The sequence below is a fragment of the Prionailurus bengalensis genome, chromosome X (genome assembly GCF_016509475.1).
Source record: "Prionailurus bengalensis isolate Pbe53 chromosome X, Fcat_Pben_1.1_paternal_pri, whole genome shotgun sequence".
NCBI classification, from domain to species: domain Eukaryota; kingdom Metazoa; phylum Chordata; class Mammalia; order Carnivora; family Felidae; genus Prionailurus; species Prionailurus bengalensis.
In genome coordinates this window covers 53257347-53269765 of record NC_057361.1, presented here as the reverse complement: position 1 = coordinate 53269765, position 12419 = coordinate 53257347, and the positions used below count along the sequence as shown (strand labels likewise).

Genomic DNA, 12419 nt, shown 5'->3' with positions numbered 1-12419 from the left:
CCAGTCATCAAACTTCATTGCTCACTGAGGCATGCATGGTGATCAACCTTCCCTTTCACAGCTTGAATAAGGCATGAATAAACCTGAGTGAAAGTCTCACCTGTCTCTGATTTGGTGTGTGATCTTTATGCAGCACATTTTCCTCTCTGGGACTTAGCTTCTTCATCTATCAAGCTTTTCCATCTACTACAACTCATATGGCTTGACTAGTCTCTTTCTTACCTCAATTTCAGTCTACTAATTAGGTTTATTTTTAAATGACTAAGAAATACTGTCCCATTTCCCACCTACCTCTTGCTGACTTGGGCAACTAGGAACATGTTTAGAAAAGATAAGTTGTGGGGGGCATGGGATGAGAAAAGATCAAAAGACTTCCAGGATTCAAAGGCAAGGTGAGTCCCTGAGTCTAAGTTAACAATCAAAAGGAATTGCCTATAGGTTTTAGATGTAGAATATAAAATGCTCATGTTGAAATGTGATATTGGCATCTTTTGTGGAGGATAGAGGCAGGGCATGGACAGAAAAGATTATTTAAAGCACTATTATCTAATCCTAGTTCTAAGATAGAGCCCAATTAACAGTTCTGATGATTTTCACGGGGTTGCAGAATGATAGTGGGTCCAGATGCAATTGGTGGGAAGAAGTAGGTCAGCCCCAGGAGAGAGAGAGACACACTGAAGATGCAGAAGATTAGGGCCAGGATGCTAGGTCATGGAGTGGCAGACTGGGACAGAATTGGTAGGGCAGCAAGTTGCATCTACCAACTGTAGAGGTTCAGAGACACCAGAATTAAAAGGGAATAAGGCAGGTACAGAAAACATAGCCAGTTGTAGAGGTCCCAGAAGTGAACTCCCTAGCCTTGTTTTGTACCACATTGTTCGTTTTACTAGAAGGATGGGTAGGAGTGTAATAAAAGGAAGACCACAGGACTCAAAATAGTTCTAGGATCTGGGATATCTCTGAGGAGAAGTTGGACAAATAACAGCTAAGGTGATGTCAAAAAACAAAAACAAAAACAAAAAATATTTCAGGATCAGTAAGGAATTTTAATCTCTCTGAGCTCTGCTTTTTCCTTTTCAAACACAGAGAAATCAGATGCATATAAATTTTCCATTTCCTTAGGCTCCAAGGCTTTGGAGAAATAAGCAATATCTCTCGGCTTCCAATGAAGTCCAAAGTGAGGAAATGAGGGTGTGGAGGGAAGGAAATGTGATCTAAGGTCAGAATTGAGACTGAAAAAGAACAAAGGATAAAACAGATGACCCCTAGACTACAGGCTATAAGGAAGTCTCCAGTTAAGGTCCACAGGGTACTGGGAATCATTTGTTCAGGCAACTCTTGTCTCCAAATGAGGCCAAGCTTCCCTTGCTTCCAGCTTTGCTTCCAGCTGATACTTCCAGTCCAGACAAAATGGAAACCCCATCTTCTAGTGGGAAAGAGTATCTAGGTTATGGTTCCAGGAACAACATCTGCTGCTGCAGTGACTAGGGTTCTTACCATTCCACTCTGAGAAATGGTTCCATTTCTGATAAAAAGATTCTTTCTTGGTTCCCTTTGACCCAGACTGCCAACTTACCTGGCCTGAGCTAACATTTCTCAAATCTGCCATGTAATAAATCCATAAACAGCAGAAAATAATAAATACATATACTCAGAGGACACAAAAGGGTAGTATATCCCAGGGGATGTAAGTGATGGCTTCAAGCCAGAATTTCTTTGTAGCCTCAGGTTTAATCTTAATCACATGTGCACATTTTACATCTACTCCTTAAATGTTTTAATAATGATATAGATAACATCTACAAGTAAAATTGATGCTCCAAGATACTAAATCAAATTCATCCCACAGCTCTGTGTACCTCCTAAGACCAGTTATATACACTTATATATACACTGACTGTGAATTCTATTGAGCCACACAACACAAACTCCCACAACAGACTGTGCAGCATTATAGAGTCCAAGCATCATAAACTAGAAAACTGAGGTCCAGTGAGGAGAAGAGATTTGCCTCTGAGAAAATCCTCACTAATTTCTAGGAGCATCTGAATGTAAGAAAGAACCTTCTTTTGTCACTCCTCTGCATGTGAATGCTGCTTACATCTGAGATCTATGGATGGAAGGGGAGATCAGGTAAATTCTGGAGCCCAGAACCCTCTTTTCCATAACCCCCATGCATCTATCTGAGAAAACCAACAAGTGATGTAATCAGCCACTTCAGAATCCCAGATCAGGATTGGGAAGCAAGACTGGAGCTTCAAAAGGAAAACTGCATGAAAAATGATGTGCGAAATTCTGTCAATGCCCAAACACCTGAGGCCCACTGAGATCCCATTATAGGCTTGGCAGAAGCTCTATCAACCACCCATCTGAAAGCAAATCAACACACAAACGGAAAAGTTCTAGTAGGGGTTGCTACCAATGCTGTTTCTGCTGCCCTACACTGCCTGTGTTCAAGAGGTAGTTCAAGTAGATAGACCACACTCAGCTAGGATTCTAAGTTTAGGGACAAATTTCCTCCACTTAGAATAGGAACAGGTAAAGAAAGGGGAGGTCTCAGAGGATATAGCTGACAAAAGGCACTGGGAAAACTGGAAAAGATATATGCCTTGATTCAAGCCACTATATCACTTCCTAGCTATCTGACCTTAAATAGGTCTTCCCCCCTGCTCTAAGCCTCTGCCCCTCATCTATAAGTTGGAGATATTAGTATTATAATAATAAATGTTAGTTATTTTATAAAATAAAAATGGAAGGAAGAGAAGAAAATGTTGTTGACTTCAATGCAGAGTCCACAAACCCTAAGGAATTTACTGAGCCAGAAAATCTTCCTGATTTAATGGCTCTTTATTTGAACTCCCAGGGCAATTTCTACTACTTATTTAGCCTTTAATAAGAACAACCAACACTCAAATGTCTGCTGTATGCCAGACACTTTACTTATTTGAGGATTAAATCAGACCACAAAATTTGTGAAATTAGTTTGATTACAACTTTACTGAAAAGAGTAAAGTCCTAAGAGGCTAAATGAGCCATTCAAGCAGGACAGAATTTGAACCCAAGGCTGACACCAAATCCCATGCTTTATACACTGTGCACCACCTCTATACACAACCTTAACCTCAAGGGTGTTTTGTTTTATCTGGGAAGAAAGTTGCATTTACTTTTCTCTGTTTCTATAGGCAAAGAACTCCAAGTTCCTTAAAGACAGAGATGGTGTTTGATAGGTTTAGAGATTTTTCTTGAGATACAGTAGACTTTCAGTCAATAGTAAATCAGTCAATTAAAAATTAATGCTCTGAGATTTCACCTTTATTGTAGAGGTCAAAATCTTAAAGAGAAAGGGCTGGTTAAGCTAGAGGCCCTGGCTGGGGTGGAGCCGGCAAAGGGTTCTCAAAGTGGAACTCATGGTCGCAACACTGCCCCTTAGTGGCACCTACATAATCAAGAGCCTTTTTGGATGTGCACCAGGATGGATCAGTCAGTTGAGCATCCATCTCTTGATCTTGGCTCAGGTCATGATCTCATAGTTCATGGTTTTGAGCCCCACATCTGTGCTGACAGTGCGAAGCCTGCTTGAGATTCTCTCTCCCTCTCTCTCTGCCTCTCCCCTGCTCATGCTCCCTCTCTCTGCCTTTCTCTGTCTCTCTAAACAAACAAACAAACAAACAAACAAACAAACTTTAAAAAAGAACCCTTGGAAGAATCTCAGGCTTTAGAAGTGGTGGTAGGTGACAGAATTGCTCACACTCTTGTGCACACTCACAAGAAGAAACAAAAGTAAACGGAGGAACTAGGGGCTACACTTCCCTTTCCAATCAGGTCTTCTGTCTCCTCAAGCTATGACTTCCCATTGTTGCATGTTATGTATTACTGGTGCCAAAGAGGGTGCTTCCTCTCTAATTAGCTTCCTCTCTAGTCACTGGCCAGACAACTTCTGGGTTCCAAGATGGCCCCAGAGCTTTGGTAAATTCCTCCCAAGAAATTCCTCCCAGCTCCTTCCTCTTAGGCCCCAATTCCACCAGGAGGGCATCCTTGAATAATGGGTCTCAAAGCCCAGATGGAATGGACTCCTTCCCTTATGACTCATCAAGTTAGAAGGAAAAGATCATATCCCCCAATAGCCTGTGGAAACATACCTCTGTGGATCCCCATCCAGACCTGCACTAACCCCAAGAGTTCCAGATGTTCAACTTCTTGTCTGAGTTCAAATATTTTTCCCCTTTTCACCCATGGGGCCCCAGCTCTTCCCCATCTGACCTCACAGAACATTACTGTTTCCTCCTTCCTATGACAGTCCTTCAGAGATCTCAAAGCAGAAAACACATCTTCTCTTGAGTCTTCTCAACCCAAACAGCCTCACTCACCCTGCAGAATATTGCAGTGGGAAAACTATAGTTTTTTAGTCAGATTTGTATTTGAAACTCCATGTTATAACTTACTAAACTGCATAATCTAGAGTATATTATATCTCTCATAGGCAGGATCATTGTAAGGATTAAAGCACCTAGCCAAGGCTAGTCCATAGTAAGTGCTCAATAAATGATATTTCTCAAAACAACACTGATTTTCCCAATGAGAAGTCATGAACTTCCTGGTTTTCTCCCTTTACTCTCCCCAGCCAGTATGAAAGATTAAAGTCTGTCAAAGGTTTTGTTTGGGAAGTAGTAGCTTTCACAACTATCATACCATCTGGCTAGGGTTCCCCACCATCTGGGCTTCCTACAGAACAACACCCACAGTACACAAATCAAACCAACACTAACAAAGAATTACCATGCCTTTTGGCTTTCTGAAGTTAATAAGTTAATAAGTTAATTCTTTGTTCAAGAATTTTTTCTGCCTTAGGGTCTAAATTATGCCTTCTTCACCCTCCCTCTACAGTTATACCCCTCCAAAGCAAATGAACAAAGCCCCCAATGTTGACATCAGGAGATGGCATCATTTGGCTTGAAAAGGGTGATGAGTAGATCCAGGGATCTGGGAAGAAGTCTGAGAAAAGGCCAAAGGAGACTTTCTTCCTTTCCCTCCCCAGCTCTGGGGAAGTTCTTAGACAATAGAGGAACTCAGAGGGAAAAAGAGAAATGGAAGCAAGAGGGCCTAGAAAATCCATCAAGGATGTGGTGCCAACATCCTGGACAATATCAGACCCCACCTCACCAGAAAGTGGAGGAGAAATGGGGTAATGGCCCATCTAAAGGGATCTCAGCCTCTGGAAATGGGAATACAATTTCACTCCTGGAAGTCTGGTCACAGATGGCACATTCCTTGGCCCTTGGAGAGTCTTTGAATGCTGAAAGATTCTATGGTCCCCACCTGGCTTTTACATTATATAGCACATCCCTTTATGATAATAGTGAAGGGACACCCCTTGAGTTAGAGACGGGAATGAGACTTCAACATTAACTCCAAGGCATGACTGCAGGTTATGAAGTACCCTCATAATGTATTCATCACTCCCAGTGGTATCCTAAGTTCAAATATTCTTTTGAGGGCATACTACCTCAGGGAGAATAACTTGGTTCCTTCTACTAGGAAGCAAAACAAAAACAAAAACATGTGACAGGGGCCATGGGGTGCAGTGACTAGAATGTAGCATTCAAATCCCAGCCAAATACCAGCTAGATACAAAAAGCTACTTAATTTCTGAGTCTTGTCATTAAAATGGGGGAAGAGATCACTTATATCTTTCCAACTTGAGAGGAAGGCTCCATGTGTTAACATTTTTAGAGCATCTAGCAGAGTCAGACCCTGCTTGCTTCTCTTTTCTTCCATGTTCAGGACCAAGGATAGGATTAATCGTGGACATCCAAGGAGCAGGCTGCTGAAGTTAAACTTTGCCTTTATTATTAAGTCATGGGTCAGCCTTTCTTTTGACCTAGCTTGGAGGAGCATGTAGGAGAAGAGATTCCCAAGAAGTGGGCATTGTGGTGGGAATTATTAGGAGAAGTGGAAAAGGGTAAGAAACAAATAGCCCCTTTCTTACTTGATCAAACAGCTGTTTCCCAGTGGTGTTGGGCTGGATAGCAAACTCCAGCTCTGCATCCATGGTGGTCACACGCACATTGATCTAGAATGAGATCAAAGGAGGCAAGTTAGTTGTCTGGGTCTGTGCTTAGCAGAGCCTGGGACAAGTGTATCTGTTCAACAAGAGAAGAGGGAACTAGTAGTATGCTAAGAATCTGAGCAACTTAGATATTGGTGGGAAGGAAAGGAGAATATTTAGACAAACAAACAATAACTCAGCCTTGGCTCCCAACCAGCTTACTGAAGACAAAAAACATAGCCACAGAGCAATGCTTAACAAGGGGCAAACAGATAAATGCAAATCAGCCTACTATCAAGAGGAAGCAACTGTTGATTGTACTTCTTCCAGGAAGCCTTCCCCACCTATATCAGCCAGCTGTAAACCCACACCATTCTCCTCCCACCTCTGATCCACAGCCTGAATTATCTATAGCACTGGTCTTTGCAGACGCAAGTTAAGGGCAAGATAAAGAACACTGGGTTCCAAGCCTAGCACTGTACCTGGCTCAATATACTGGCTTATTTCCTTCCTGGGCCTTATTTCACCTCATCTGTACAACAGTAGTAATGCAAGGAAAGAAGTCAATTACACTAGGTGATGACCATTTCAGTTCTACTGTCTATGGTTCTATATACTGACTTGCATTGTTAGTACCTCCTGAATTATTGGTCTCCCTAAGAACAAAAGTGGAAAGGGGCCTCAGCAAAGGTAGTTGTTCATTGCACAGAAGTGTTACCAAAGCCAAGTCAGCAGAGGGATAAGGGACAGGAACAGGCACTGATGAAAACAACAGGTAGTTACATACATGATTTTATAGGCACTGGAATAAAGTACCTTCCACTTTTATGAGTAGATCCCCCATCTCAGGTCAATGATAGCTGAAGTTTCATCAGTAGAGATTTTTTACTTTGGCTGAAAATTTGGTAGTAATGGTAATATTAGTAGCAATATGCAATAGTTTTCATGTATGGAAACTTGGTACTCACAAGGCGATTCGTGGCACTAGCCCATTTAATATAAACAATCACTTTGTGAAGTAGATAATGTTATCTCCATATTGAATAAATAATGAAGATAAAGAAATAAATGTTATCTAAAGTCATATCACTAGGATGTAGGGAAGACAGGGTTTGAATTCTGATCTAAATCCAAACCTCATAATTTAAACTGATACACTAAGCCCTTCATACATCAAAGTACAAAATATCTCCCATGAAAATAAATGATGGATTAATTCTTTAAATTATAGGACATTTTGCTTAAGTAATCTATATGGTACAGCCACAAGATGGTTTGTTATAAGGTCATATAAAATATTCTGAAAACTATTTCATTCCCAAGTAAAATAGTTCAGTAATATTAAGTAAGGAAGGGAAAGCAACAAGAGTGCATGAGCTCAATGCCATAAAAAGTATGCACAGAGAGATAATAATTGGAATCATGCCTAAGTGTTAGTCAGGCTTGGTTTTAGGGTGGTGATGAGTGTGTTCCCTCTTCTTTAAATTAAAAATAAAAAGACCCACTAATCCACATTTTCTAAGATGCTTACATACTACTTGTACTATTGGGTGGGAGACTAAAAATAGAATTATCAAAAATGCAAATCCCCATGGAGTGGGTAAGACATTAAGTCTTATCAGTCTTTGACACCTCTGGGTCTTTCCTGACCATAGGGGTCAGTTAGCGGGGAAGAGGGGGTCAAACAGCCATTTTGCCAGCTAAACAATTCTGATGAGGACCAGGCCTGGGGAAGTCAGGGAGTCAGGGAGGAAATCTATTTCAAGATTGACAATGGGACAGGAAAGGCCCTGAAGGCAGGAACAAGTAAGGCAAGTTACCCCAGTAGAAGACAACAGGCAAGATTAGCCACCTTGACTTGGTGTTATCCTAGGCTTCCTGCCAATCCAGTGACCTCTGTAGAATGGGCCCTCATAAGATAGGGATAATGAAGCCCAATGGGCTAGAATATGGCTTCAACATCTAGCCTCAAATCACCCTTGAAGTGGGTCAAGGGAGACTTCAAATCACCAATGACTTGAGGAGATAGGACAGGATGAAAAAGAGACAGTGGGCCTTTTAGTAAACTGGACTTCATTATCACCTCAAGGTTTCTGTCTTACTTAGATTTACTTCCCAATACCAAAGACTCAGTAGGTACTCAAAGGATGTTGGTTAAATGAGCACTTCTAAGCATGGGGATATAAGGTCACCTTTTTACTGTGCCATGGACCCTTCTGGCAGTCTGGTAAAGTCTATGGACCCCTTTTTGGAATTTTTATAAATACGTGAAATAAAGTGATATAAGTAAACCAATTATATTGAAATAGTTATAAAAATATGTGCTTTTTATGATATTAAGTAAATGTCTAGCACTGTATCTTATTAGTTATTTCTACTGTAATTTCAACATTGTGTTGAGCATAGTGATACTTTGAGAAATCTACAATAACTAGAGAATTGAGTAATGTATAGAGCTGTCAATTTTCAGTACACCTGAAACTAACATAACATTGTATATCAACTATACTTCAATAATAAATTTTTAAATAAATAAAATAAAAAGTAAACATCACCAAAAAATTGTGATATAAAACATTAGTAGATTTCTACTAGTGACAAAGTCACAGGTACTGCCATTATTACCACTTCTTTTTTTTTTTTTTTTTGGCCTATATTCATAATTGAAGGAGGAGCTAAATCTCAATGAGAGATCAGTAAAAACAAATATATAATTTTTCCCAATCCAAGTTCATGGATCGTTCTCACTTCAGATTATATCCATGGACCCTCATGGAAGCCTAAGGATTCCGGGTCAAAGAGCTTCCTATAATTTATTTCAATTCACCCAATATCAATGGAACACAATATTTAAGGAACTATAGTTAGAGTAGAGCTATCGGACCAGTCCCTGATCCCAAGGCACTTATTGAATAATAAGAAAACTATAATATACAAGGAATACAAAGAAGACCATGAGAAATGCCATAGCAGAACAAAAGAAACCTTTTGTGGAAATAAGGAACCACAGTTCAAAGTTATATCTGCACTGGTCCCTGAGAATAAACTTCATTTTAAAAGAAGGGATACTGCAGGAGTTGGGGGTAAGAACACCCAAATGTCTCAGGTATAGAAATCAATATGTGCAATGGCCCAGAATGAGGGAGGGATGGAGATGGTTCATTAAGACCTCCAAACATGCAGGTCTACTCCAGTGTGAATGAGGCCTGCATAGTGAAAAACAGGCAGGGAGGCCTAAAAGGTAGGTGGAGGGCCTTGAAGGCTATGCTAGAAAGCTGGGCCTTATCCTGTTAGCAGTAGCCAGAGAGCCTTGAAATTCTGAGCAGAGTGGGGCAGAATCAGAATAGGGCTTTTTGGAAGAAAGTGCCCAGGGAGGAAACTGACAAAAGAGGTGGGACTCCAGGGAAACATTCCACAGCCTAAGATTTCCCTTTAATTTCCACTATTGGGAAGGACTTCAGAAGAAATAAGCCAGTGGCAATCACAGATCATGTCAATCACAGGCCATGTCAATGTAGTATCTTCAGGGCCTAGCTCATAGGCCCAAATATTTAAGTCAAATATTTGTTAAATAAATGTTTCTTGAATAAAATCAACTAGTAGATGGTAATGCAAGCTGGTGCAGCCACTCTGGAAAACAGTATGGAGGTTCGTCAAAAAAGTAAAAATAGAACTACCCTACGACCCAGCAATTGCACTACTAGGCATTTATCCATGGGATACAGGTGTGCTGTTTCAAAGGGACACATGCACTCCCATGTTTATAGCATCACTATCAACAATAGCCAAAGTATGGAAAGAGCCCAAATGTCCATCGATGGATGAATGGATAAAGAAGAAGTGGTATATATATATATATATATATATATATATATATATATATGATGAAGTATTAGTTGGCAATCAAAAAGAATGAAATCTTGCCATTTGCAATTATGTGGATGGAACTGGAGGGTATTATGCTAAGTGAAATTAGTCAGTCAGAGAAAGACAAAAATCATATGACTTCACTCATATGAGGACTTTAAGAGACAAAACAGATGAACATAAGGGAAGGGAAACAAAAATAACATAAAAACAAGGAGGGGGACAAAACTTCTGTTTTGAGACTCATAAATATGGAGAACAAACTGAGGGTTACTGGAAGGGTTGTGGAAGGGGGGCGGGGCTAAATGGGTAAGGGGCATTAAGGAATCTACCCCTGAAATCATTGTTGCACTATATGCTAACTAATTTGGATGTAAATTTTAAAAAATTAAAATTAAAATAAAAAAAAAAGAAGTAAGGCAAGCTAAAAAAAATCAACTAGTAGAAAAGGCTGGGTTAAGAATACGCATGTCACACAGACTAGTGTTGTCCATGCTTCCTTCCTCCTAAATAGACCATCACCCCAGAACAAGGGCTCTCCTAAAATACAAAGATGTCCAGCTGAAACCAAACTGGAACCTACTTCTCCAGAAACCCTGCTCATAGTTTCTGCCATTTCCACAGTGGCTGTTTCTTCAGGGAATATAGCCTGATGTCTCTTGAACTTCACTGTGAAGACAAATACTCTTAGGTTTAAAATAATTAGAAAGGAAAGCAAACAAAAGGGAACTTCTATTCTTGCCACCACTTAACTCAGAAGAAAATGTGAGTCATGATGACAAGGGTCATAGGTCTGGTACTCTCCTATTTTCTGCATGTTGGAGTTAGGGGCAAATAAGGATAAAAATATAGCTGAGGCCTTAAGGTTATAGGTAGAGTAGGATTCTTGATCAAAGAAGATCCCTTGTTCTCTGGAACCCTAGGGTGTAAGATGAACTGCAGGATCAGACCCACTTCCACACAGTGGATGCTCACAGGGCCCACTGGATGCTCACCCTAGCTTCACTGAAGGCTCACCCACTGCCTTCCTTTTAGGCATGACATCTGCAATTTCAATGACAAGAGGGTGGTCTAGTTTGGGAGGCAAGAACCTGAAAATAAAACCTCCAAAGTCAGCAGAAAGTTCCCAGGAAGCCCCTCAGCTTGGCAAGAGTGGAGGAACTGGCCTATGTAGGGTAGCATTTCATACTTAGAGAATTAAATCCCTTCCAAACCCTGTCCCTGCAGATCTAGGCACAGGCTGAGGTCAAAGATTGGGTCTCTAGAGACCACTAAGGCTTTAGGGAACAAAAAAAGTCTGAGTGTGGTAGGAATGGTATCACCCTCTCATATACACTAACCCTCCCACCTCTAGCCCAAGAACAATAAATACACTGTTATTTATTGAACAACAACTGAACACGGACACTTCCCACACCAATGCTCTTCATTGGACACTAACAAACTTATCTCAGTGGTCTGCCAACCAAAGTCCTCAACAAACTGGGATCTCCAGTTGGCTGGCCTAGAAAACAAAAATAACCAGGCCAGATGCTACCTTGGCTGTAGCAGCTGGGGTACTTTGGACTCTGGGACTGGTCAGCTTCAAAGAAGGGACTGGCCCTCTCTTTTCCTAGAGCTAAGAACATACAGGTGAGCAATAGCCAGACCACAGCAAGGAGATCAGGACAATGTTTCCCATCACTTGCCCCATATCACTGAGCTACAAGATGGCCCTTCCTGGAGAGAAGTTTGGAGGAGACAGGGGAGAAAGCAGAGAAAGAGTCATATAACAACAAATAATTTCCCTGAAGCATGGACATGTAAGCCAGAAAGAATTAAAATTACTGGTCCTACTTCATGGATGACAAAACTGAAGTACATAGAAGCACATGACAGACAGATGGAAATGAATGCTTACTGAATACCAAATATGTGCCAAGCCATTTCACCCATAGTCTCACTTAACATCACTGAAACCAAATTTAGTCAGCTCTAAGTGGGGGGAGACTGGTCTTCTAGACATTCCCGGAGCTCCTATCATGACTCCACCTACCTCTCTGGTCATGCTGATTTAACTGTTGCCTTCAGACACTGCCTTGACAACTATTTTGGCCAAGGCCCAAACACTCTGGCATTGAAATCCTGAGCACATCTGGGAAACAGTCCTTGGGAAGTACCCCTTGCAGGGGCAGAGCTTGCAAGTCAGCCCAGTTGGGTCTGAGCTCAATGACCTCACCCCCACCTGCCACCTCCCCATTCTCCTCAAAAGTCCACATGCTCCATCCTTCCAGTGGAACTGCTGGTATGAAGAAGACAAAGGCAAGTCAGGGAGGGGGACAAAGGCAGGACAAGCCTTACCAGGGCAACTCCAAAACTTTAGTCTCTCCCCTAGACAAAGAACAGTCACCAGAGTGTTACTTAAACTACCTAATCTCCATTATTTAGGCTCCAGCACCCACCATTTCCTGCTGCCAGAACTGAGGCAAGGGCAGGGCAGGGCAGGGCAGGGCAAAGCCTGGTCTGT

At 41.3% G+C, this 12419-nt stretch overlaps 1 protein-coding gene across 1 annotated transcript in view; it reads right to left on the bottom strand.

Annotated features, from left to right (window-relative positions):
• MSN (moesin) overlaps window positions 1-12419 on the bottom strand; it is a 65751-nt gene that overhangs the window by 18092 nt on the left and 35240 nt on the right. The window contains exon 2 of the mRNA XM_043570330.1: window positions 5987-6070. Within this exon, the coding sequence (XP_043426265.1) occupies window positions 5987-6070 (84 nt within the window). The remainder of the gene's footprint in view (window positions 1-5986; window positions 6071-12419) is intronic.